This window comes from Globicephala melas, chromosome 2, assembly GCF_963455315.2.
Source record: "Globicephala melas chromosome 2, mGloMel1.2, whole genome shotgun sequence".
Lineage (NCBI taxonomy): Eukaryota > Metazoa > Chordata > Mammalia > Artiodactyla > Delphinidae > Globicephala > Globicephala melas.
In genome coordinates, this window is record NC_083315.2 from 93,239,095 (window position 1) to 93,266,542 (window position 27,448).

Sequence of the window (27,448 nt, forward strand, 5' to 3'; positions counted from 1 at the left end):
TCAGGGAAGCTGAGACTTTGTGTGAGTTGGTCTGATTCTAAATCCTAAATTCCTAATCATGATCCTTCAGAGATGAATGGAGCACAAACACGGAGGGAGAAAGCAGCTGACCCCAGAACACACTGTACTGAGGAGGTGATGGAACAGGAGATGCCACAGGCTTTGAGTTTAGCGAGAATGGAGTTACCACTGATGAGAGGAATTCAGAGGATGAGGGCTCCTGAAGGATGAGATGAAGCTAAAAGACTCACGCATGGCCCGCCCAATCCTAGCAGTGTGAGCACAGCACATGCGCAAGGGGAAAGAATGGGAAACCTGGTGGCCTTCCAGCTCCTCAGGACAGGCTCCCTACTCTGTCTGAATGCTGGGGTGCATCTCAGGACACCATTCACTGATTTAGAAGTCTCCATCAGGGTTTAGCCCTCACCTAACTGCTCCTTGCTTCCAATAGCACTGAAGGTAGATTTCTGGTCATGGGATTATTTCCACTGAAATCTTTTATCTTTTTTCTTTTAAACGGTAAATACGTCTTCTATACTAGGAGAGGAAAAAACAACTTTGAGAAAGTTTTTGGTAACTGCACCACATGTGCTCATTTCTCTGAGCAGTTTTCTGTGTTAGCAGTCACAGTGAGGCAGTCTGAATACAGGAATGGCCACTTACTCTGGGGGAGTCCTTAGACAAAGTACTTGTCTCCACACCAGTTTCTCGTCTGTAAAATGATGGGATACTGCCGATCTCATGGGACCCTTGTGGACAGCACACTGATGGCAGTGCTGCAGTATGTCCACGATGCTGCCTGTGCCACTAACAAGCTCTATGGAAGTGCAGCTGCCCAGATGTCCTTACAAAATGCAGGAGCGGGTTGGGCAGCATATCTGCCTCCTAGGAACCCCGAGAGCCTTAGGTCCACCCCACCTTGAACACAGTCAACACTGAGGCTTTGGGGCTAGGGCTAGGTTGACTGAACCAAGCGTCCAGGCCGTCTGAGCCCTTGGCCTCATGATTCAGCCTTCAATTCCTCAGCAAGGAGTGCCAGTTGCAAGATACCAAGGCCCTCGAACAGTTTCTGCTGGCCAGTTCTCCAGGGGCATGATCCAAGGTGATGAGGTGGTATCTTCACCGCGCAACCACTTGGAGACCAGTTCCCAAGGATTTCACTCAGCCCACCACGATGCGAAGAAGTCACCTCAAGTTCCCATTCCCTCTGTCTCCTCTCCTCCCGCTGTTTCCCCGCACATTCCTGTGCTCTTTGCTTACTGACCTCAGTGAGCCCTTGCACTGCAGTGGTTAAGAGTGGTGAGCCCCTCTGCACCCACACACAAAAAGATGACACGACACACAGGAAATGGTCCTTTTCTAAATCAATACAATTTCTCAAATTTATTATTTTTTTTCTTAAAGAAGTACTTCTAATCTCTGTCAAAAGGGAGGTGAGGAAAGGTCCTCCCTCCCTTGTAAACACTGAAATACAGATCTGAGAAACCAGGGTCGACACACACAAAAAGTGCATTTTACAAAATATCAACTAAAATATATTTTACATGAATTATGCTTCCATTGAAATTCTACCAGCTGCATTTTCAGGTTCGAAAAAATATTTCCACATCTAAGAGATTTCAAAAGCATTTAAGTTGTGGGCAGTGGACCCTGCCTCCTGGGAGACGAGGGGCCTGATCTCCTGCTGGGTGAGGCTGGGCTCCTTGGCAGCAAGGGCCCAGCGCCCTGGGAAAGAGCAGGCTCCAAGGCTGGGTCTCCAGAGCCACCACGGCCCCACCCCACGGCCACTCTGCCAACCTCTCTTACTGCCCCGCCCTCCTGGACTGATGATGCCTTCCTCCAAACAGCTTATTCAATACAAGGGGACCCAAGTTCCTTCCCTTCAGGTTTGGGGTTGGGCTTCCCAAGTGTAAATTCACCTCTGAATGGTCCAGGCCTCACCCAAGCCCAATGACCAATCAGGAGCAGCCATCTGCTCAGGGACAGCACAGGGTTGGGGGATCGCTGGGAGTGCCCTCAGGATTCACTTCCACCTCCCGCCCAACTGTCCTCACCCAGTGCCGCCTCCTCAGCCTGCAGGGTCTGTCTGCCCCTCCCTAGGGGAGGGGGACCCAGTGCTGCCCTCCTTGACTCCTGTCCCCAGGGTTGTGGCCTGTGGAATCACTCACGAGCATGTGCCCAGCGCCGGGCCCAAGCCACACTCCCTCTCCCTACCAGGCTCCTCTTTGGTACAAATAGGAAAGAAGCAGACTGCTCCAGCCGCCACACGGAGTGCCCCAGGGCCAGGGCCAGGGCCTAGATCTGGCAAGGATAGCAGGGGGTTGAGTCTCCTAATCTACTCTGGGGAGCAGCATGAGGTGAGAACAGGGCCCCTGGGCAACAGGAACAAACTGAAAATGCAGGTCCTTAGCTCCTAGAGTGAGAGGCTGCAGCTCAGCAGGTCTGTGGACTGATACAGTGTTGATTCTCGCTGGGATGTAAATTAGTGCAATCTACAAAAGACTAGGGTAAGAGGTGGCAGGGCAAGGGGAGCCACAGCACTCCTTTGGTTTGATTTCAGGTGGGTGTGGCTTGAAAAGTCATGTGTGAAGTTCTGCAAGAGGTTTCCTAAACCTCTAAGTGTAAGGCAAGAGGAAAAGTCTTCAATAAATCAGGTAGCAATTTTCCTTGCCCCCTGCCCCCACCCCCTCCCAGCTCCCTTCTGCTCTCCCAGACATGACAAACCCCATGTTGATCAGTTAATTTCTGGGAGGCCAGACCTGCTGGGTGGCCTTCACCAGGAGGTGGACAGGAAGCTGACTCCCACAAGGGGGCCACACCCATGACTGTGAGGGCTGGTAACTTGTCCCAGCACCAGGGGCTACTGCAGGGGCAAAGGAGGAATGCCAGAGAAAGGCCCCAAGTCCAGGAAGAGAAAGTCAATGCTCTGGGAGCCAGACTCTGGCTCCCTAGGCCTCAAAGGAATGAGCTCGGAGCTGTGCTAGAATCTGGGAGAGCCTGGTCCCAGGCTAATGGGGAAGCAGCGGGTCACAGTGGGTGAGGTAAAGCTGGCTCCCACTCCCCCCTGAAGGGCCCAGGGGAGGACAAAGAAGGGCCTGGTTCCTGAAGGACCTTCCCCCAATCCCCCCAGGGGCCATGCCCCTGAGGCTTCGCCCAGCCTCAGGGAAGACTGCTTCTTCAGGAGCCTCTGCCCAGGGGACCACAGAGAGGTGCCCTGGGCCAAGCTGAGGGCTCTGATGCTTTTCATATACCCTGGCCTCCCCTTCCCTCCCATGGGGTCCAAATCCATAGGGGCCCCTGCCCTCCCCCCACAAGAGAACCACAGGCCAGCCACCTCAGGCTCCTGTGGCCCCTTAACCAAGTGCTGTGCTTCAAGCAGTGCCCCCTGCCCTGAGCCCCACTTGCCCGTGGGCAGCCCCAGTGTGGGCGTGAGGGGGCTACTGTGGGTTCTTGAGGATGCGGCCATGGCGGAAGTCATAGACATGGCGGCAAAGAAACACCAGCTCAGGGTCCGTGTCCTCGGGCACTGTGCGGTGTGGCGGGGTGGAGTAGTCCGCAGAGGGGGGCACCAGTGCTGTCTTTCGGCTGGGGAGACCCTCGCCTCGACGCTTGGCCATGGCACAGAATCTGCAGTGACACACCATTCGCTGTCTTTACCACAGCTATCTTCGCAGGAAGACCAATTCCTTCCCTACCCTGCCCAGAGGGCTGGGACACCCCCTCCCACCTCCACAAGGGCAGGTGCTGCCTCCATCCCTGTCCTGGGCCTATGCCCTCTCTGCCAACCATCTTCTCTGTCACTGGGGAACCACACCTACCAGGGCCTCCCTCCCAATCACCTGTCAATTCTCCTTGACTTTTTCTGAGAGCAGTACTCTAACTATCCCCGACTCTGCAACTCTGCCCCAATCACTCTGCCTCAGAGGGGGAACAATTTTTCTTTTTTTTATTTTCCATAAAAATTACATGATGGAAGCAGACTGTGGGAAGAAAGTTCTAGGAGGTCAGGCCCAGTGAGTCAGATCCCCTTGGGGATCACAGGCAGCACCCAAATAGCCCTGGGAAGTCTGAGGGGAGAGGCTAGCCAGAGGTACAGGGCACCACCCACCTGCAGTACTCAGCAAAGGTCAGCACGTAGCACTTCTCTTCAATGCAGGCCACACTATTCTGGTCCTGATGTCTCGATGCAAAGACTTCATTCTGCAAAGGCTCAAGGGGAGGGAGGAGGAGGTTGGCTACCAGGGTGGGAAGCACCTAGCTCCAGGAGCAAGGCAGACATTAACCACTCTGCTGGGACTCCTGACCTGAGACAGACAACTCCAGCTAGTGCCCAGGAAGCTAGGGAGCTTCCCTGGAATTTCAGCCTAACTGCTCCTCATCAAGCAGCCCAAGGCATTCCTCCCAGGTCCTGTCCTACTCAGGAGCAGCCAAGTACCCGCTCCAGCCTCTGACTGACATCAGCCTCCCGACCCCCACCCCAGCCCAGGGGAGGAGAGGGGAATTGGTGTGCATTCTCCCATTTAGATGAAAAGTCCCAGAGAGGGGAAAAAAAGTAAAAGGGAGCCCAGACCGGGGGTGGAGCAACCCACACACGGCTTGGTAGATAGCAAGGGGTGTCAGTAGAGACTTTTCTCCCCTCCCTCTCCTGCTGCAGACAGTAAAGGTGTGCAGCTCCACCTCCCCTTTCCTGTCACCAGGAAGACACAACTACTTGCTCCCATTCTGGCACCCTGCTCTTGGGGGCTCCCTTTCTGCCCCACCTTTCAAGACAAAGGTTACTATTCCCTTCAAAACATGAATTGGGGCAGTGTTGGGAAAAGAGGCTAAAACTCAGGCCTTTCCCCAGGTTCTCTGGTGTCCAAGGTAATGAGTCCAGGGACTTGAATGCCCAGGCTGCCCCACCCCCCCATACCACGTTCTCAGTGCCCCAGCCTCTCCCCCGCCAGGCAGCTCACCTCGTGCATGCTGGGACTGCGGCCTCCCTGTAAGTGCTCTGGTCTGTAATACCACAAGAGGCTCATCATCAGCTCTCCTAGGGGGGAAAGAGAAGCAATCAGGGCTTGAGCTGGCAGCTCCAGAGTTACTTAGATAGGCAGGCGGGCTGGCCACCTGCCCTGGAGGCTCATCCAACTTCAAAGCCTAGGCCAATTCTGCAGGCTCTGGCCACCCCTATCCCCTGCCTTGGGCCAAGTCTGGCAATTCAGTGGCCTAGAATGCTGTTAGGCATGGAGGAAGGAGGAGGAAAAGGCACTGACAGGTGAGGCAGGGTGACAGGCGCTCAGGCCCTGATGGCTGGAAAGGTTAATGAGCTGATCCAACCCAAGCACAAGGCCGTCTGCAGCCCTGAGCACCAGACAGACGCTGGCTTAGTGGAAGGCAGACTCTGCCAAGGACGCAGGACACTAGTGCCAGGTCCAACTCTAGACAAGGGGTACCTGATTCCGGGTTCTCCCAGAGGGCAGAGATCTTGGCCACATAAGGTGTGGACGTCTTTCGAGGGCCTGACTTGAGCAGGACAGTGTCCCGGACTCGGATCGTCTCTCCATGCCGCTCCACCGCCTGGTAGCTCTTTCGGATGGCTGGTTCCGGTTCATCCTGAGCAACAAGCCAATGACACAAACAAGGCTTGTGGGGCCGCATTCAGCATGCGGAGGGAGTGACATCCTCTCTGTGCTCTCCTCAGGGCAGTCAAACCGCTGAGGATGGGAGACTGCCAAAGTGGTTTGCACTCTGGCCCCTCCTCCCTGAGCCTGGCTTTCAGGGGCAGGAAAGGGAATCCTCACCGTTGGAGAAAAGAAGAGAAATGGGAACAGGGGTAAGAAAGTGGCTCGAAACTTCTGGGCCTGCACTCCGACCACCACACCCACGACAGCCGGCTCTCGTGCTCCAAGCCCCCAGCACCGGGCAGGTCCTCAAGATTCCTAATGGGCAGTCTGGGTTTGACTCTTAAACCACCATGGTATAAGCAGCAAAGCCTTATCACAGGCAAATGACTTAATCTACTGCTAAGCCTGTTTCCTCGGTCTGTGAAATGAGGGTAGTTCTAGGACCACGGGGTGTGTGCGTACCTCACGGGGCGGTGGTGATGATGAAAGCGGATAATGCATGTAAAGTGCTTAGTTCGGTTCTGGCACCTAAGACGTGCTAGATACATTTCAGTCTACATTCTTTTCATCATCCCAGATGTTCCTGTATCACCAATTTTCTCTGCCTATCCCAATTTCCCCTATACATACTTATCCAAAAAGCCTCCAGGGAAGTCCTCCACTTTATAATCCGGGATGAGATGTGAAGACACTTCAGGAGGCTTCCCTAAGAGTCGGTGACAGAGATGGCAGCCACCAGCTGTGACTGACTGTGCATTCCGTGACTCCCCAAGGCACAGGGCACAGGATCAGTACGGGTTGGGGGAGCAGGCCGGGCCAGTGTGATCAGTTCCTGGGGTACAACTGAGCTTGAACCCCTTGTCACTTCTCAGAGTGGCTAGAGCCAGGGGTTCCTGGGACCCAACTCACTGCAGGTCCTATGTCCCTAACCGCCACCCTCCCTTCTCCCCATCAGCTGAGAGCTGGCACTCACCAAGACATAGACGGCTTTCTCACAGGCAGCCCCAACGGGCACCCAGCCGTTAGTGCGGCGGCGGCGGCGGCGGCGTGGGCGTGGGCGCTGGACGCGAGGCTGCTTGGGGTGGCTGGGCCTGCGGGCAGCCTTGCTCCGCGCAGTGTGCCTACAGCTAGAGCCCGTGCGCAGACCTGACTTGGAGCCGCTAGGAGGCTTGGCGCTCTGAGGGCACGCGCGAGCTACCGTCTGGGGCTCCGAGGTGGGTGTCTGAAGATGGGGGACAGGCTCTGCTGCAGGTGGCACGCTGGGCACAGGGCATCCCAAGAGGGGGTGGGCAGGTGAGGCAGGGTGGCCGGCTTCTGGGAGAGGAAATTCCAGCTGGCCCAGGGACCTGCAGCCTTCTGGGAAAAGGAGAGAGGGAGGTCAGGGCAGGTAAGGATAAGCAGGGAACCCCCAGTCCCTCTGCTTTCAGAGCCTTCTTCTTTTAATTCTAAGCGTGAACCCAAAGGCCACTGAGGTGGCAGGTGGCGTCAGAGGCTGTTAAGGGAGATGATCAGTGACTGGCCAAGGGTTTTTCTTGACCTTGGAGACTGGCCCACAGACATCTCCATCTCCTCTTCTAGCCTGAGAGAAGGGGAAGTAATGGGAATGGCATCTCTAAGCTCTGACTTAATCTTCCTTCTCTAAGGTTTCCACCGTACTTAGGAGCAGGGGATCTGGAGTGAGACCAGGATATGAGTCCCAGATCTGCCACTTACCAGCTGTGTGACTTCAGGCAAGTCACTTTACCTTTCCGTGCCTTGCAACAGAAGTAGTAGTTGTGAGTATCATATAGTGTGTCCTAGGTGTTTTCCTATCAACATATTAATTCTTCACATCCTTACAACAACCCTATGAGGTAGGTACCATTTACCCCCATTTTACAATTAAGGAAACTGAGACACAGGGTGGTTACTGGTTTGTCCCACAGTCACGTGGCTGAAGAAGTGGGGAGAACATTTCAGTCTGGCTCCAGAGTCTGTGCTCAATTAACATGCCACATGGCCTCCCATATATAAAGCACTAAGAACAAGCGCCTGGCACATGGTGCTTACTGGTGTCCCAGGGCAAGGGGCTAGGGGTCTTGGGTCCCACAGTTTAAGTGACTAGACTTAGAGAGTGGTACGGAAGAAAAAGAAGAGCCTAGAAAGAAGCTTGTTCTCATTTCTTAGAGCTCCAACTCATGCGAGAACCTGAAACAACCAGTCTGGCCAGAGTCAACCAGTTTATAAAGTTGTTTTATGGACCCCTTCAAGAAGGGCTGTGCAGGGGAGGGGAGAGCCCTGAGAAGGCCTGGCCCCTCACTTCACCAGCAGCAGGGCAGACCTGCTGGCTAGCATGGCTCTGGTCACCTCACTTCCACCCAGGAGCCAGGAAGGGAGCCTGGAGAGGCATGTGAGGACACTCCTGCCAGTTTGGGGAAAGAGAGATCACTTAGGGATGTCTCAACAACTACAGCACGAGACTCTCAGGTGTCTGGATCTTGCCAAGAAGGTAGACACCAAAGCCCAGGCCCTGATGGCAGTCTGTCTGTTCTCAGAGTGTGCCCACCCGGTCTGTACCTAGCAAGGTGATTCTAAGTCTGAGCATTACTTCTCTTTCAAGGCCTGTATGGCCAGGATGAAGCTGTCCTATTGCAGCTGGTACCACCTACGGGGCCTGGTACCCACCACCCCTCCCGTGAATGCTGAACTCGGTTGGCATGCAGATGGTCTGGGTTCCCGGGAAGTAAGGAATTCTAGTTTTCCTCGAGGAAGGCAGAAGGACATGGGAAGAACTTGGCAAAAGTGCTAATTTCAGCATCTAACTTGCTACTCAGAGTCTAAGAATGGGCATCCCAGTGGAGAGGGAGGAGAGACACACCCTGCCCACTTCACCACCACAAAGCTACCTAACTGCCATGCCGAGAAACCTCCATAGACAGTGGGGACGGAGCAGGGCTGCTAAGAGCTAAACACGGGCCTCTTTCCTGGGAATCTCCTAGGCTGGGGGCACAAAACTAGAGGAATCCTCCCTTCTCAAAACCCCCGACTCTCCCACGCGGTAGACAGACGCCAGTGCGCCCCACCCTCCTGGGACACTGCTTCTCAGAGACTCCCTGGTGTACCCCACCTCCAGGAAGGCATACCTGCTGCAAAAGGCATTTTGTAGGGGCAGCCGCCACAGGTAGTGCCGATGTGGGTAAGAGACGGGGGCAACATTTCACAGATGCTGTAGCCATTCACTCCAGTATCCTCACTGGAGCAGTAGCGAGAACCCCATGGAGGGTGCTGGAAGTGGGTGCCCGTGGCGGGCACTGAGCTCGGGGCCAAGAGGAGCCCCGCGTTAGCTGCAGCCACTGGGGACAGCTTGTCCTCGGGGAGCACGGAGCAGGAGGGGTAGCCCCCACACCGCAGCCCGGCCTGGCTGCAGTACAGGTAGAAGCTGCCTAGCGCGGTGAGCTCAGGCCCACCACACAGGCCACTGTAGTCGGCGGGGTTGCCAGGCATCGGTAGCGGGGAGAGCTGGGGTGCGGGGAAAGAGGGCTGGTGCAGTTCCTGCTTGGGGGCAGGTGACTCCTCGCCTGGGCGCCCGGGCTCCGGCTTCAAGGCTGCTTGCCCACCCATCAGCAGGGGCAGGTGAGGGCGCAGCCCCAAGGGGCTCTCTAGAGCCTCGCTCAGGGGCTGGTAAGGTGGCTGGCTGGACGGCCCACGAGGGGTGGCAGATGGCCATGGCTCCTCGGGGTGTCCTTGCCAGCCGGGTGGGCCTGCAGCCTCCCCAGAGCCAGCCCCCTGCCGGGCCTTGGGATAGTTCTTGCCATTGACCTTGGCCCACTTTGGCCTCGGGGCCCTCAGTGCTGGTGGCTCAGTGGAGTGCCCGTCTGCTTCTGGATGGGCACGAGGCGGCCGCAGGGGTAGCTCCCGCTCCTGGCTCAGCTTTAGGAAGGCAGCTGCATTCAGGCTGGCCAGTCTCTTGGGAGTTGGATCGCCATCTCGGCGGGCCCCTTCATCCGGTGCTGGCTCTGGGGACAGGTCCCGACTTCCTCCGAGGTCCCCCAGCCGGGGCCGCTTCTTGGAGGAGGCCCAGCCTCCAGTGGCCCGGTCACGGTCCCGGCTGCGGTGGGGGTCTCCCCCTCGGCTGCGGCGGGTGCCCATCAGGCTGCTGGTCTCTTCCCGCTCCAGCAGCAGGTTATTGAGGGCCTCAGCGTTGAGGGAGGCCAGGCGCCGCTTGCGGGGCTGGGGGAGGCCAGTGTCCTCACTGGATGGGGCCGGGCTAGGGGGCTTGGGCAGGTCGGGGGGCAGCTCATCAGCCTCATCTGCGCTCCGTGGACCAGCCACATTCTCCAGGCGGGTCAGCAGCACTTTGCAGGCCTTGGGCTTCTCGGGAATTAACGGGCGCTTCCGCAGTGGGTAGTTCTTGCGGCGCCCCATGAGGTGCCCTGGGCTCTCAGGAGGACCTGGCTCCACACCCTCTGCCCCCTGCTCCATACTGCTGCCTTCCATCTGCAGGGGCTCCTGGCGGCCCGTGGGGCCCGAACTCAGCATGGAAAGAGACTTCCTCCGAGTGTGTGTCATGGAGTACCTCCAAGCTGCAGGACATAAGGCAGGCAATGAGAGAAGCCTGCCCTGGCCTGCTTTCTCCCCCACTGCAGCCCATCCCGCATCCCCTGCAGTAACTCTGGCCTGCATCCCCTGCAGTAACTCTGGCCACTCACTCCATCTCCAGCTTGGATGTTCCCGGGACACCCCCTTCCAGAGTGCAAAGGTCTAGCGGGGTCAGGCTACCAGCAGCTGTGCAAGGACTGGCTGCCCCACTCTCCTCTGAACCAAGCCCCTGGGGACCCTATGGAGCAATGCAAACCCCAGAGCTGGAAGACAGAAGAAGCTGGGGGCAAAGCTCTCGGTTGTCTCCACCTGTTCTTCTCCCACTAGATACTCATCGTAGGACAGGAGGAGACTGTCCTGAGGACATGGATCCAGGATAGGGGCTTGGGTGGTGGGAGCCCACCAATTCCTTCAAAGACATTATCAGTCCCCTCCCCCTTCTCGAGGCTTCTGAGATTGGCCACAGGAGGATAAGGAGATGGACAGCGAGGAGCTGAGATGAGGAACCTGCCTGCTGGGCCGTGGAGGAGGCAAAGTCCACCTGTGAGGACACCTGCCTGGCACATACAGTAGGACAGCCATAACCTGGGTATTGCTGGAAAGCCCCCTCAAGAGTGAAGGCCTGGCTGTGAGGAGCCTGTGGGGGGAGGTCTCTGCCAGCCCGTGGAGCCAGCCCCACCTTAGTTCAGATTCCAAACGGCCCAGTGCCCGTGCCTGGGGGAGGGATGTCAGTAAGGCTGGGGCCAGCATTCCCAGGTAGGAAACCCAGGGACCACACTCTAGACCTGTGGTACAGCTTTAAAGGCCCACCAGCCACTAAGAGCTGGGAAAAGAAAGTACCAAATAGAAGAACTAACTCAGGCGACAAACCCAGGCAGCCCTGTTAGTCCTGCCTTATTCCTCAGGACTCCCTCCTTGTAGGCAAGATGCCAGGCAGGGGGCAGGATGGGGGTGAGTCACAGGAAACCCAGAGCTCCAGACAGAAAATGCCTGCGACCAGGCATCATCCCTTAACTTTGCTTAGCAGACACCCTCCCCACCTCCAACATACCTGGGCCCCCCGGGCACCCCCGTAAATGAAAAAGGCAGCAGGCTGTGTGCAGGAAGCTGGCACAGCCCAGGCAATGGAGAGCTGAGGGGCAGGGTCGGGGGGATGCACACTGCCGGCATCGGTGGTCAGAGACTACTATGCTGTTCACTCCCTACCTACACCCCAACAAAGCAAGATGCTGCTGAGTAAGGTGTCAGACGGAGCTCTGCCCTCCCCAGCACTCTGGGACCCCTCCTGCCCAGCAAGCTTTTCAGCTAGATTTCTCCGCTGCTATTGTTATTCACTCTCGCTCCACCAGAGGAGCTGGGAGCAGTCCCTGCAGGGCCAGGATTTAACCCTGAAAGTCCCAAGCCTGAGGACTCCCAGGGAATCCAGAGCCCTTCCAGTAGCTCCTGTGGCCTTGGGCCAGTGGCTGGGGTCACTGGGTACCCTCTACCCTCTCTCCAGAGACATGCCACTAGTTGAGAAAGAGTGCTCCAAAAACCAGGCTGAGGGCAGCAGGGGTGTCCCTCACCCCTGAGAAAGAACTTGGAAAACTGGAAAAGGGAGGCGGGGTGCCAGGCATTGCTCTGGCCACATGCGGGGACCTGCATACCCAGAGACTAGGCCCCAGGCAGGACAGAGAGTCACAGAGGCAAATCCGTTCATTCCTGAAGCACAGACTGGAGTGCTCCTGAAAAACCTCAGGCATCTGCTAGGCTACCTAAGACGCTTTCTTTCTTCTAATCAGGGTGTCCACCCATCCCTGATTGCTCAGCACGCTTATTAGCCCTCAAAAGAATCCCAGTTGCTTATAACCCCAGGCCCTTCCCTCAAGGGCAGGGCACCCCTGTGCCAGAGGTGAAGGAGCAGGAACAAGGAGAAGCACATCTGTATTTCCTAGGGAAGCCTGCGCCCAGCCCTCCCCCACCCCCAAAGGGCCTGGAGAAGGAGGACAGTGAATAGACCACACAGTTGAGCAGGGGCCAAAGCCCCTCAACAGGCCCCAAGTTACCAGAGGAGTCGGGCCTGGGAATGGCCGGTGGCCAAGGCTGAGGTCACCTGGGCTTATGGCCTTTAAGGACATGGACACCAAGCAGAGTAAGGAGGAGTGGATGGGAAAGAGAAAGCGAACACAGGGAGGTGTTTCCAAGCCTGGCCAATGAAGAGCTCTTAGCAGACCATGGTCGTCCTTGGTCTGCCCTCGCTTTCCCCCACCCTCAATTTGCTGGTAGACTTGCTACATGGATGGATGGCCCAGGGATTCTGGGATACTTGGTCCCACTCAGTCTTTCCCTTGCAATATGAAAAAGATTCGGAGAAAAGCCTTCCACTTTCGGGAGTCTGTCCCCAGAACCTGGGAATTTGTTTCTGGCAGAGTATCTCACTCCTTCACCTCCCTCTTCGTCCCTCAGGGACACCCACTGTCCCTGAGGCTGATGATCCCAGGAAGCTTCTAAATCAAAGGGTGCAAGTCACATTTTCAAATCAAGCATATTGGGCCTCCTGCTAGCCTCCCTTGAATTTGCCAAATCCCATCACCCGCAGAACTCCTTGCTTTCACGTGGTGCCTAAGGCAGCAATGTCACTCACGCTCCTGAGGAGAGGCTGGGGACTCTGCTGCCTAGCGCACTGCACTCCAGGCTGAAGAGAGTCAGTGAGTCATGCTTTGAAGCCAGATGGACGTGTGAGAACTTCGGCAGCAGCTTTTCCCTGGGGTGGGGCTGGGTGGAGGGGCGCCCAGCCTGCCAGGGCCCCTCCAACCTGCAGGGGTGGCCCAGCTCAATGGGGGAAGAAGATCCCGGGAAAGCAGGAGGCTTGGTTCCCATTCCAGCTCTGCCAACCATCCTGCTGTCCTGTCCCTCCCACTTACACACCAGCTCAACCAGGAACTTTCTGCCACTACCAACAGACAAGAGTGCCCTGCTTCTCTCAGACTACCCTCCTCTTCTCTGGGAAGCCCTGTCCTCCCAGGGGCAGGTAGTTCAGGCACCCTCGGGAGAAGGTTCCTAGGAGGGACTCCCCAGGGCGTCTTAGAGCTTGCCTAGACCATGTCAAGCAAGCCCTCACTGAAGAAAACCAGTCTGAAGCACAGTGGCCGGCTGGTGGTCCTCCGAGCCAAAGACCCAATGAATCAAAAGTTGAATCCAAAATCACAAGCCTGACCAGGGCTGGGAGAAGTCATCTCCACAGAAATAGAAAAGGAGGGAGGCCTTGTCTTTTGCCCTCAAGCTGCAGCAGCACCTTATACGTAGCCCCCACGGCCCACCAGGGCAGGTGGAGGACACCCAAGGTACTGTGTGCCAGAGCAGGTCAAAGGCCTGGAGGAGATGGGCTGTGGGCACCAGAGGAGAAACGAGGGCAAGGGTGGGGGCCTGGATGAGCAGGTCGAAACCAGATCACTCCCCCAAGCAGAGGCTGCCCTGGGGCAGAAAGAGGCCCTCAGCCTTGGCCATGGCTCTCCCTAACTTACCCAGCTCTAGGCCACACCCACACCCCCATCATTAGGGGTTCAGGACCCAGGGCTCTGCCCCACTGCTCTTCCTGAAACCTCTCTTACCCACTGCACTTGAAATTATGCTTTTCAGGCTTTTTGGTTTATCTGTAATGGGAGGGAGTACTTGGGGTTGGGGGGGCGGTCTTAGGTAAGAGCAGACCAGGTGGTCCCCTGGGTGAGGGTCAGGAAGGGCCCTGACCCAAGCCACCTCCCTCCAATTACCCCTAAAGCCACACAGTAGGCACCGAGTTAAGTAAGCACTGCCCACTTCTGCAATCTCTCTTGGAATAAAATAACCCCCTCCGCCATCCCTCAACGGAATAATACTTTTTCACGAACACTGAGTTTCTTGACTCTGCTATCAGAGAAGAAAAGCAGGAAGAGCAAGCACAAAGGCAAGCTCCTGTTCTTTTAAATTTAGTTGATGTTACTTCATGGAAAAACAGAGAGGTGAAGCTCCTGAAATTCTTGTGATAAAGCCAGATAAAGATGCGGCTGGTATCTCTTGAACCCCCTAGAGCCGGTAAAATGGCAACAGCCAAAGCTTTAAGTCAGCCAGACCTGGATCCAGCTCTGGCCCTCATGAGCAACTTACCTAACTTTGCTGAACTTCAGATGCCTCATCTCAAAGAGACACATCAGAAAGAACTTTACTTAAGAGTGGTGGTGAGAATGACACTAGGGACCATGCAGGAGCCTAGCAGAGTAGGAACCGGGCAGGCCAACATCCTGGGGATCCCCCTCTTTCAGACCCACAGACAGTGGAGGGTGGCCTGCCCTCAGCCCTCGAATCCCCACATTAGGAGGAGTCCAGAGCCACCGGGAGTGGTGAGAAATCTGAAAACGCAGCCTGTACCTGACCCCTGCTCTGCTACCGTTCCATTGAAAACACCCGAGTGTCCACCCTGGGAAACGCAGCCGTGCCACCCTTATCCCACTCGGGACTCAGTCTGGGGTGAACTCTGGGGGGCTCGGTTTACAATGCAGCGAAGAGGGCAGGGGCAGAAACTGTATCCCACAGACCCTGAATAACAGCTCCACGCCTCCAAGAAACAAGAAAGGCGAGATCTTCAGATGCTAAAGGCCCAGGGGATGGGGTCAGAGGGCACTCGCTCTGCCTGCTGCTGCCATCTGACTGCAGCTTCAGTGCAGGCTCCCAGAGAGAGCAGAAGCCTTGGCTCCAGCAGCTCAGAGCTCAAGCCCCAGGGTACTGTCCCGAAGAGAGGGCCTCCCTGGTGCCCATTCAGCCTCACTTGCTGTGGGTACTCAATTTACTCTGCAGTCAGGCTGGGACCCTACAAACACCTGGGCAGGAAGCACGGCGCCTGACCAAAGGGAACTGGCCTGACCCGTCTGGATGCGGCTTGTTTTATAGACTGCCCTCGGGTCGTGGCCATCTGAGGAGCTGGGCCCGCCTGCCCCGGAGGCACCAAGCCTATCTCTGGCCTGTCGACCACCTGCTCCTCACACTTCACACTGGGGGCTCCCAGGAGCCCAGAGAGGCAGGAACAGCAGTGCAGGGGAAGGCCCACCCCCACCCCACACAGGGTCCGGTGCAGCCACCGGCCCAGCCCCACAGCCAGGCCCCACCTTTGGCTACTCCTGTCCACGCTGAGCATCCCAGCGGGAGCGCCCAGACACACGCGCCCAGAGCTACACCTGAGCATCCAGAACCTCCACGTACTGCTGGCTCTGGACCCAAAGCCAGATATCACACCTCTTGTTAACATCTCTGTGGGGAGGGAGGGGACTCAGACTATGAAATGGACCTCTCCATTTTACATTAGAATTGCAATTAAGTACAGGAATATAGTAACAGTAGAGTTGGTGGAATCTCCTTCACCTTCTCACTGGAAACAGCCAGTCCCTAGTCTCAGGGCAAGGCCCTTCCTTGCAGGTAGGGGGGCTGAGAGTGAGGGAGACAAGACTTACCCCTGGGACCTGTAAGTCAATATATACACACAGACCCCTGAGTGAGGACAGTGGGCAGAGAACACTGTATTTTAGTCATACCACAGTGCTCTGCTCTAAGAAACTCAGCCCTGACAAATTAGAAGGTAATCACATGCAATACAAAACTAGTCTGTAGAGGCTTCCTCTAAGGCACATGTCCCTACTGAAGGCAACCTACCTTCCCCCAGCTTCTTCCCAGTGCCCAGCTCCTGTGTGCACCAGGCAGACCTCTATGTGCAGGTGTCGGTCCAGCTAAGCCAGAGCACCCGTCGCTCACTCCCAGGTACACGGCACCTCCTGTGACCTTTGCTCATTCAGCCAACGTTTGCTGGCCCCTCGCCACAGCTCAGCAAGGCAAGACCCACACGGGGCTGGAAGCCACTTCGTGCCACTGCTAATCCGAAGTGGGTTTGGTCAATGGCTTGAACTTCTCTGAGCCTTGGTTTCCTTACCTACACAGCAGGGTTGTTACGAGGATCAAGTTAAATAGGAGTGTGTGTCAACTGCCTAGCAGAGTGCCTGGTATACAGCAGGCGCTCAACACAAGCTCATTCTTTCCCCATACATGTCAAGTATCACGCCAAGTGCTGAAGAAAAATGCAAAGCAGACTGAGGAACTGGAGCTTGGGCTGGTAGGAAGACAGAGGGCAAGACAGCGTGACAGGGCTGTGACTGAGGGCTCGGAGCTCGGTACAGAGAGCTTGGCTCCATGGCAGCTTCCCAGAGGGCACATTTGAGCCAGGACTTTCAGACTCTTACTGAGGGTCTACGATCTACTTCTTGCCAGGTGTACTAAGCCCAATGGGAAATGGGCAGCACTTTGAGAAATGTGCTTCCTAAACATTTGGAAAGGGCGGGAGACAAATGCAGCTTTCCCGACTCACCACCATTGGCTCCATACAGGATTACTCCAGGCTGGGGGACAGGGAGCGCCAGGCTAAGGCTCCCTCAGACCCTCCCACCCAGACTCCACAGTGCACAGACCAGGCCAGAAGCAAATCTCCTCCTGGAGCAGGACCCATTTGCTCCCGGCAGTTAAAGTGTGGAAAAAATAAAGCAGGAACAGGGACAGGGAACCTCAAGGCTCAGCAACAGGTCAACCAGGAGGAAACCTCGTGTACTGATGCACCGTTCTTCAAAAAACGCAACAGCTCACCAGCCTGCTCCGGGCACCTGCCCAGGAGTGGCAAAGGATATGTGCTGGTTCAACCACCAGGACACTCCAGGAACCAGTAACTTGGATTTCTAAGATGGCGTGCCAAGACTGGAGGTGCAATCTCTTGTCCTGAACACAAGAAACTGGCCAGCCAGGCCAACATGGGAGCTCTGCCCTTAGCCTCCCCAGCAAAGTGCTGATGTCCTGAATGAAACAGCCATGAGGAACAAGACCCAAGACCAGGGCTTCCCAATACTCCCACAGCACGAACAGAAACACAGGCAGCCAACCTGAATATCTCACGCCTAACCAATTAACTGTTTAGTAACACCCTCATTATGCAAGCTCTGCAGGGACAGGCAGGCTCTGCCTTCCTTACCAATAAATCTTATCCACAGGGCTTAGTAAGAGCTTACTGAACAAATGAAGATCTGGGTGCCCACCTGCTCCATCCCATATAACATTTCCACCCTAGACTGATGGCCCAACTTACAGCCCAGAGAAACTCTGACCTCCAAACTATCCCTCATCCCCAGGAGTCCACCTTGCCTCTTCAATATAATCTACAGTTCCACAGGCTACTTTAGGAATTCTCTCATATTACACAGCACAACCTTCTTCCACGACTGTCCTCTTTCTTCTCTCTCCCAACCTGCCTAGCTATCTCAGGAGACTATTCCTCTCGTTCCACTTACTTCTTACAGTCACCGTCACTCTCATTCATCCTTGCCACCCCCCACTCCCGGTGGCTGATACCATCTCACTCTAACGTGGAGAAAACAGAGAGGCAGAAGAACTTGCCCACACTCCCACACCATCGAGGGCAGAGGCGGGGTGGCTGGTGTCAGTCCCCAAGCCCACGCCCCAAACCGCAACACAGGACGGCTGCTGAGTCACAGACCAACATTCGAGATCAACTTGCATGTGCAATTCTGCTTCTCTGTGCTGTTTTAATTATTGGCATTAACACATTATTAGTTTTTCCTGATTTTTCACGACAAAAGAATTGAAAATGTACTACGATTAAGAGCCATCTATATACTGGCCAGGGAACATAAACATAATTTTACAAACTGTTTCTACAGAAAAGTCTCTCAAAGTTCCCAATATGCTCTTAGATGCACTTCTGAAACAAACCCATTTTACATCCTCGAAAGGGGTAAGGGCTGCAAAGACATGTTTTCTTGATTTTAACAGTCAATCCAGGAAAGGAGTCTACAGACTGCCCCCCCACCCCATGCATCTAACCACGTCTCGAATCAGATGAAATCTCCATCACGGACTGCAATGAAGACAGAAATTTGGTCATCACACTCCAAACAGCCATCTTAATATTTGAAGATGTATTACCTGACCTCTACGGCTACCTCTTTGGGCCAAATAAGTCCAAGTCCTTCCAATTTTCTCTGACGATTATCTCTTACAGTCATTTCATCTGTTTTACAATTCTTTTCTACACTTTGTCCCAACTGTGTGAACGCCTCCAGGGACACCCCTCACTACTGAGGAGGGCCTGCTGACCCTGACTATAGTGGAATCGTGACTCCATCTTCCATTCTGGCATACACATCAGGATATCCTGGCATCAAGCAACACCCTAATACCTTTGCTGTGGTATCTGCAAAGATGCTCTAAAAACTAATAATTCACCTCTAGGGAATTCCCTGGCAGTCCAGTGGTTAGGACTTGGCGCTTTCACTGCTGAGGCCCGGGTTCAATCCCTGGTAGGGCAACTAAGATCCCACAAGCTACAAGACACAGCCAAAAAAACAGTAATAATAATAATTCACCTCTAAACCACCTGGCCGGATGAGAATGTGATTAACAAACTGAATTTTCCCCAAACATTTAGACAGGCAGCTGCCGTTGAAGAAGGGCTACCCCTCTCCTCTGCAGGTAGGAAACTGAAAGAGCTGCATGTAAGGAGGGCTGGGGCCCAAACAGGCACTGAAGATGGAAGGGAAGTATGGGGTGGTAAGTACCACTCCAGGTGAGACCCTGGGGTCACAAGAGGCAGAGACACACCAGGTGTCTTAACACACCAGGTGTGTTAAAGCCCCCACCCCCATCCCGCAAACCTATTGGAACAGAAACATAAGAAAAAAGATGCAGACCTCAAGTTTCTGCCTGGCATTGATCCTGTTAACTAAGACCAGTCACATGTCATTTTTTCATTCAGGTAACTTGGTTATGGTGCCTCAGAAATAAGCTCCTATTTCAAACCTCAGAGAGGCTGAGAGACAAACCCATTCTCTTATTCGTGGTGCCTGCAGAAGATCTCAAGGGCAATGTTATTATTATTGTTATTATTACTGGTGGGATGCTGAGACAGGTTAATAACAAACCATCTTTGCAGGTGTTTCCCACTGGGAAAAATGGAATCTGGATGAAAATGCTTCCCGGGACATCACACAAAGTCCTGGATGTGACTTTGCCCTGAGGCCTGCTCACCAAACCCACCACAGTTAGATCCCCAGCCGCTAGACCAAGTCACCTAGGGCAGGACACCAATACCTCCACTGCACCCCAGGGCCAGGCTAGTACTCAGCCACTCTGCAAAGCCAGCTCATTGGAGCCAAGGGCACTTGTCTGGCCCTGAGCAGAGCGCCTGCAGCCTCAGCCTCACGGCCACTGCTGCTGTTACTTCTCCCTATTAGCCGGTTTACTGCTCATTAGTGGCAGTACCAGGAGGTGAGCAGGGGAAACATAAAGGAGCTGAAATTCAAACCAGTCTATTTTACTACAGTTAGGTGTCTCCCCTAAAAACAGGCAGGATTTCATCATCCAGGACCTCCCTGTCCCCTTCTCCAGGGAGGTAGAAGCAGCCTGAAGGGTGAGGCGCTGCAGAATCTCAGAACCCAGGTGCCAGGAGCCTATGCTTCTAATCATCACAGGCTCTTGACTAAATGCTGTATTGTCCACCTTTTCAGGGTTAGCAGGCACTTCCAGCCATGAGGTGGCCCATCACGTCAAGGCCGGGGACCTGCAGAGCAGGAGCACTGGGGCTGCCCTCCGTGTCAAAGCACACTCTTCTTGTCCCTCCAAAGTCCCCAACACAATGGCAAGTTCACAAAGGAAGTGAGTTCTGCCAGACTATGCTAGCAAATTCCCATAAATACTGGGGCTGGGGTAGTATTGCTTATGTAAAATGCTTCCCCATTGAAAGATGCTGCTTTATTTACATTCTTCACAACCCATTCATAAAAAGGAGGCCCTTTAATGTTGGGGCTGTTCGTATAATGCTCCATAAACCCGGCAGCTTCAACTGGCGGCCTTAGTTCAACACAGGCAACTTCTCAACTCCAGAGACATTTTCCCCTTAAGCTTTTTTTTTTCTCTTTAATGACACCTTGCGACAGGGCGCTGAGGCCAGATGTTGCCGGAGCAAGGCCAAGAGGAGTAAGAACAGATAAAATGAAAACACACAAGTCCTCCTGAATGCTGGGACAGAGGTGGGGAGGAATGAAAATAAAGAAATCGAAAATCTCCACAGAACTCCAATGTGAACTCTGTATGCTGCGAGGCTTAATTCCTTCCAGGTTTACTGAAACTTCCTTTATGGATGTCAAAACGCTCCCCAACTTACACCTCTATGTACCAGAGACAGTGTGGAGGGGATTTTTTTTTTTTAACCCCAAAGGAAAAGATAGAAAAAGGCTCTTTTTGGTTTTTAATCTGCATTGTGGGTGAATTAAAAAAGCAGAAATTTCCTCTGCTTCTTTGTAAAAGTGTTCCAGGAGCTGCTAGATCCAAGAGGGGCACAATTTGCTTAGAGTGGAGCAACTCAGACCATCCTCAGAACGAGAGGAAGGGCCGTGTTCTAGGACACACAGCACAAACAGCCCAAGCAGCTGAGAAGAGAGGCCAGGAGATGCATTATGAGGTAACCTGTCTCCTACTACTGTAGAAGCAAGGAGGAGAGAAGTAGTGCGGATTTTTTTTTTTTAATTGACGGGGGAGCGGTCTGCATTGCCATGGCAACTGTGAGGGGTGGCATTCCTGCTTGGAAGGGAAATGCTGGTCCATTAATCATCAAACTGGGGCACAAAAGGGAGGTTTGGGGGAAAGGGGATGGATGCGGAATTTATTTTTTCAATGTCTAGACTCAAACCAGTCACCAGTCCTCTCTCCCATTTCTCCCATGGCCCAGGGTTGGTGGTAAACAAAAACGGAAGTTCCAAGAGAGCTGGGATCATAAGCTCTCCTTTCTGATGGGTCCAGTGTGGGACTGATGGTGCCTCCCATATCAGCGATGCCTCTATAAACAACTCCTCCAACATCAGTCCCCAAAGCCCTGTCCACACGCCAGACCCAGGAATCTTCCTTTTCTGTTCTCAGAACCGTGTTTTCTCCCCCATTTACACCCAGGATTGAGAAGGGATAAAACATATGGATTCATTTAGCACGGACAACAAGGAAAATTGCATAAGAGCAGCAAAGCCGGGTAGCGAGAATGGCCTGGTAAGGTAGGAGGAAAACAGGATTACAGTCCTTTTCCAATTCATGTCTATATGGTATCATGTGAGCAATCCACAGGACAGACACTTCACCAGCTGGAATATCAGAAGCAATCATTTGCTCCCCACGCTAAAGCACCCCAAATACACCCTATGTATATGCCTTAAAAAGGTCAGAAACCACCAAGAACTCCTATACTAGCATTTCTAGGGAAACAGAAGGGAACGTTTCCCTTCCGCTCCCACTCAACTAAGCAGCCAACTGCATTTATTCATTCAATAAAAACGATGTGCACAGCACTATACCAGAAATCCTAGAATACTCACACACACACAAAGGTTTAATACTCACACTGTCCTTGTCCTTAAGAAACTTCCAACTGACAAAAACACTCAAGAAGACACCATGTTATAAAATCCAGGGTCACAATCTCAGAGGCAAGCAACGCTGGCCTGGAGTGGTCTGAGATGAAGGATGAGAGTAGGGTTCAGGCAGGAGAAGAAGAAGGCAAGGGGCTCCTAACTGGGGACAACTGGCGAAATCAGCAGGAGCAAAGATGCAGGGAGATAAACATGCACAGCGCAGCATGGCTAGGGGAGAGCCTTAAGGGAGACTGTCTAGGATGAGACTGCAGAAAGAGGGGAGTCACTGCAAGTTTGTGGGTAGGGGAGTGACATGGGGAAAGGAGTGCTTTACAAAGAATGATCTACCAGCTGTGTACAGACTGGATCAGAAGGGCCAGAGGAAGCAGGAGGGACAGGGAGGTCATGATAACAACATAGGCCTGACATGGGAACAGCAGGGCAACAGAAAGGAAGAAAGGGAGGGAGATATAAAAAAGAGAGAAACTCTTCATTGGCTAAACTCTCCAGAGCAAACCCTCTTAAACACTTGATCTGACTGACATGAGTCTCCTGCCAGGTAAGAGCCTGTCAAAGAGGGAATTATTGTTTTGGCCATTCTCCTTTAGGTTCTGGTGGCCAGACAGGTCACCCCCTTCTGACTGCCACCAAAAGAAATCACATACATACTGGAGAGCCCCTCAGGAGACATAAAGACCTTGAGATGCTGCATCATCCTCTGGATCTTAGACATACAATTAAATTCTCTCAGAAAAACTTTAGTCTCCTGCATGAGGTAATACCTCCCTTTCCCACAAGCCTCAACTCCACCCAGGCTGGGGTCTAGACCCTCTTGGGGAGGGGGATGGAGGGTGGCTATGAATTAACTCCATGCTCAGACTAAGCAAGGGTGACAGGCGGTTTTCCCAAGGAGGGATTACAGTCAACCACAGCTGGGAGCAGCTCATAACCAAAACCTTCCTGGGGTGGGACCCAGATTTTATCAAATATATACATTCTAAACACCCTAAGTCTCCCTGTTTTTATGGTCCCAACTCTTCCATTAAGTATGGGATCACAGGAGAGGGCACAGGAGCTCTGAGTGGGTTTTTACATATGCAAAAACAGCATCCAGCTTAGAGCTGGTAACTGGTGGGGTCAGAAGCACTCATGGCTTAAGCCACTGGTTCCCAAATGTCCTCTACTTGGCCAAGGACAGTGGTGTTCCTCCAGGACATGTGGTCTCTCTGGGGTCCTTTTCTCCTTTTTGCAGAAGGCATGGGGGTGGAAAAGGTGGGAGGAAAGTCTCTCAGGTGATAGAAAGGAAACCTTTTTTATTTAATAATTAAATTCCTGCCTGGGTTTATAAACTCAGCTTCTCATTTCTCTATGTGAGTACCTTCTTTCACTAGTGCTGAAGGCAGTTGTCCATGGATTGCTGGAGCACTTCTGGGAGGTATTTCCTAGTCCCCAGTCCAACTGGTCTTCTGCCCTCTTAAGACTAATGACAATGGGCGACTGGGAGATGTCCCAGGTGGGATTAACCCTCTGCCTGTGGACAGAGTCTTCTTGCTGAAACCCCTCAGTCCTGGCAGGCTCTAGAGCTGCTCACCGGACTCTCTCCTGGTGAGTCCAGCAACCCGGTCGCCACCGGCCAGGCCCACCATGTGCACACCCCCACCTCTGTCCCTCTGCCCCACTGGGTCGACCCCACTCTTCCCAGAACAGCGAGGTGATCCGAGGCTGGAGCCGTGAGCCAGTGCCGCAGCTCCTCCCGGCGGTCGTCCCGGCCCCCGCAATCCCCAGGGCAGAGTCCGGCCCGGTCGCCCTCCCCTTGGGGTGGGTGGCTCGGACCCGCTCCCCTCCCCGACGCCACCACCTGCGCCCGCTCCGGCGCCGCCTTTGTCCGGCGCTTCGCCGCCAAGCGGGCCCCTCGGGCCCGACCTGACCCGGCCCCCGGCCCTGGAGGAGAGGCGGCGAGGCAGGCAGGGCCAGGCCCGGCCGCGAGCACTGGGTCCCGCTGTCACTTAGAGGCGGTCTGACAACTTCGATCCCCCGCCCCACCTCGGACTCGGCCGCTGCTCCGCACGGTCCCCGCCGGGCCTCCCGCGGCCCACACTCGCTTCTCGAACCGGTTCCCTTCCCTCTTCGGCGCCTCCCTTCCTTCCAGTCCGATCGGGTCTGGTCTACACTACCCCCCGCCCCGGTGTGGCCCCCATCCCCTGCCCCCCATCCAGCAATAACCGGTCAGCTCCCTGCGCGGGAGGGCGCCCCCCACCCTGTGCTGGCGATCCCGCGGCGCCGCCCCCAGCCGCGGCCCCTTGCCTCGGGGACCTCGATGGGGGGAGGGGGCACGGGGGGGCGGGGGCCTCGCCGCCCGCGCACTCGGAGGCGAGCCGGCTCTGCCTCGGCGGAGAAACGACCGGCGTCCTCCCGCCCTCCGCCGCCCGGGACGCCCGCGCCGCCGCCGCCCGGCCAAGCTGCCACACTGCGGCCCCCACCCACCCCGCCCCCGGCCTGCGAAGCGGGCGGCCCCCAGGGGCTGTCACCTCGAGGCGCTCCGCACTCCCCGATGGCGGGACCGTGGCGCCGGACCCGGGGGAGAGAGGCGGCACGAGCGAGCGGGCGGCCGCACCTGCTTCGCGTCGTCCGTCCGTTCGTCCGTCCCTTCCCGGGCTGGCGGGGGCGGCGGCGCGGCGCGCTCGGTGGGGCGCGCTGACGGGCGACCGGTCCTCTCCCCTTCACCCGTCTGCCTCCCTCGCTCGCTCCCTCCCGCTCGCTCGCCCCTTCCCCCATCCTCGACCGCGGCCCCTAGCTCACCGGGACGGCGGCGCGGACGGCGCGGCTCTGGGCTCCCGCAGGCCCCGGCCGGGCTGGAATCCGGCGGCTGGAACCCCCCGGGGGCGCTCAATTCCCGGGCTCCACGCTGCTGCGTCAGCGCCTCCTCCTGGGGGCCGGGGCCGGGCGGGCGGAGCGGGGGCCGCGGCCGGGCGGGGCCGTCGGGGGGGCGGGCGCGCCTGGCCGGGGCGGGCGGACGGCGGGGGCCGGACGGGCGGGGCAGGCAGCCGGACGGGCGGGCGGCGGGGGCCGGGCTCCGGGATCCGCTACGCCGCTCGCGGTTCCCCCACAAACTCCCCGAGAGCGGAGCCTCCGCCGCCCTCCTTCCTGCTTCCTCGTCCCCAGCCAATCAGCAGCGCGCCCCTCGGCCAGCTCCGCCAATCAGCCGCCCCGCCCTGCGCTGGCCCCGCCAGCCAATCCGGCCCTCGGCTCCCCCTCCCGGTCTCCAACCAATCAGAACCGTGGGTCGGTCGTCCCAACGCAGGGGGCAGCACGAGGCGGCCGCGGGAGGCGGTGCGGGGAGTGGTGGGGCCTGGGGGGAGGGGTACGATGCCAAGGGTGGTGGAGGGGGCGGTTTTCTTTGCCGGCTTCTTGGATTTTCTCCTCGTCTCCAGAACATGAGCCCGTATCCCATGGTGACCCGACCCTGGAGCCCCAATCCCCTAGCTGCTACCCGCGCCCCCCCCCCGAGAAATCTAATCTCACCCCCGCCCTGGCCGTCACCTCTCTACATCCCTCGTCCCCCTTCTCTCCAGCACCCAGTGCAGAGAACTGCGAGCCAAGGAACACCCCCACGCTCGCCAGCGGCTGCTGCCCCCAGGGCAAGGCTTCGGGAAGACCAGCCGAAAATCAAGCGAGGACAACCCCCCTTTCCTGCAGAAAGGGCCCCAGACTCCAACGAAAGGGCCCCGACTGCTGAGAAGCCCCTCCCGCCCTTGCCTCATCTTTCCGACTTCCCTGCCTGCCACGTCTCCTTTCCTTTCAAGCAAGGTCGGTCCTGGCTTGGTAACCCCTCACCCGCATCTCTTTTTCCTCTTTCTCCCCTTCACCTACCGCCCCCCACTCCAGCTCCTAATTCACCCTTCTCAGAAGCAGAGTGTGGAACCCTCATCCATTTCCAGCCGACAGCAGAGCCTGGTCTGTGAGTCCTTGACACCCACACACCCTCTTCCACCACCGCGGGGAACATCAGAGCTCTCCGGGGGAGGGAGGAGGGGGTGGGCAGCCTGACAGCCCAGGCTGGACTCCTTCTCTCGCGTCCCCAAGCCAGGATGGGACCAAGTGTGGACACTTACCTGGCTTCCCCCTAGTCACCGAATGCTGTGGCTCCGTCTCACACCCACAGACGTGCCTTTCCAAGCCCGAGCACGCTCGCGGGGTCAGCGGGGTGGGTGGGCACAGCAGGCTGAGGTCACCCGGAGGTGTGGGAGGTCCCTGTGAGGTGCGGGAAGGGGCTGTGTCTTCGGCACCTTGTATCGCCAGAGCCGGCAAAGGGCTTCACTTCAACATGCACTGGATGCGCACATAGTAGGTTCTTGAGAAATGCTGAGTCCAGCCTAGAACAAAGCCTCATTCCCAATTCAGGCGGGGGAGGGGAGCTTTGGGAAGTAAAAGGAGGAGCGGCAAAAAGGGTAGTGTCAAGTCACCAGAGCCTGGGAGCAGCCCAGGGAGGGGCTGAGTGGAGGAACACCTCTGGCAGAGAGAAGCACCCCCAGTGCTGGGGCTGCCTAGGCAAGAGGAGAAACCCAGCCTTGGAGTGTGGCTGAGGGACTCCTCCTGCACCACACATAATGCCTAGCCTTTCCTAGACCTTGAGACTCAGTACTTTAAGAAAATCAGGGCTGTGAGCCCCTATGGCTGGGAAATAGAACCCTAAAAGACGTTTTGCCATCTGCCTCTGGAGCTGTCAGTGGGGCCCAGACAGTCTTAGCTGTGTTGGGGGACATGTTTAAAGGAGAGGGTCACCCAGGAGGGTGTGAATGGAAGCTGAACACTAAGACTGTGGCACAGCAACTTCTCAAAGGGCCAGGGTCTCCTAAGACAACTGCCCCTACTTCTCCCACCTCCCACTCTTAGGGAAAGCAAAATCCCCAAACCTATAAAAGAACACTAAAGGATTTCTCCCCTCCCTGAGCCTCCCAGGACAAAGATTCCTAGCAGTACCCCACCACCATCAGGCCAGCCCTACCCCCACCTCACAAAATACCCCCTCCACCTGTCTGTCCCGTGAGCTGATGTCCCCCACCCCTCATCAAGAGACTGGTGGTAGAGGGTAACAGCAGAGGTGGCTGCTGGTGCTGAGCCATGCCGTCTGGCAGACTAGAGCCAAGGCAGAAGAGGGGAAGGGGCCCCTGTCAGCAGCCCAGCCTATGGTGACCTTGGCTTCATGCCCACTAATGGGCAGGGATTGAGGCCAAGAGGGTCAAAAAAGAAATGTACCTAGTCACAGGAAAAGGAGACCCAAAGGGCAGGAAGCCCGTGCTCGGCCTAGGAAGTGGTTGCAGGGTGAGGTTGGAGGACTGGACTTCTCCCCAACATCCAGGAGTGAAGATCCAATGGCCCTAGGCTGGGGGAGTGGGGAAAGAGTTGTCTTTATTTGGGGCCCTGGTGGGAGGAAAAAAAGGGAACATTGATTGGCGAGGAGGCAGAGTGGTCATGAGAGCTCATTCCAGCCTGCCCAGCAGCTGGAGGAATTCTACTCTCAGAGCATCCCCCATGTGGGTGGCTGTCTCCTTTGCCCCAAGAAGCTCTCACTATGGTTTGGAGAAGAGGCTGGCTGAAGGCACTTGATGTTCCTCCTATTCCAGCCCACTGATCTACCTCTGTTCCCCATCCATTTTGTTAGTGCCGGTCAATGAGCCAACAAAGAGACCAGAGGCTGCACACCCTGCCTGTTCCCCAAGGGACCTTTTGGTCTCTCTTCTTCACCCCACTTCCAGGGACCTCTTCACCTGGGCTTCCTTCCTTTCCAGTCCAGAGCCGATTCCAGGT

General features: G+C 55.8%; 1 protein-coding gene across 4 annotated transcripts; it reads right to left on the minus strand.

Annotated features, from left to right (window-relative positions):
• Window positions 1–1,368: 1,368 nt before the first annotated feature.
• On the minus strand, window positions 1,369–25,851 carry BAHD1 (bromo adjacent homology domain containing 1). 4 transcript variants are annotated; one of them, XM_060294458.2, is made up of 7 exons: window positions 25,753–25,851; window positions 8,729–10,168; window positions 6,580–6,962; window positions 5,436–5,595; window positions 4,956–5,032; window positions 4,109–4,209; window positions 1,369–3,627 (listed from the first exon to the last, which is right to left on the minus strand). In XM_060294458.2, exons 2-7 carry the CDS (start codon window positions 10,152–10,154, stop codon window positions 3,438–3,440), a joined length of 2,337 nt encoding a protein of 778 aa, XP_060150441.1. In that variant the 5' UTR covers window positions 10,155–10,168; window positions 25,753–25,851; the 3' UTR covers window positions 1,369–3,437. The 4 variants fall into 4 exon arrangements, with proteins under 4 accessions (XP_060150441.1, XP_030698955.1, XP_030698956.1 ...); XM_030843095.2 differs by lacking the exon at window positions 25,753–25,851 and adding an exon at window positions 24,440–24,606 and having other exon boundaries at window positions 6,580–6,959; XM_030843096.2 differs by lacking the exon at window positions 25,753–25,851 and adding an exon at window positions 24,440–24,606 and having other exon boundaries at window positions 4,109–4,200.
• Window positions 25,852–27,448: the final 1,597 nt, after the last annotated feature.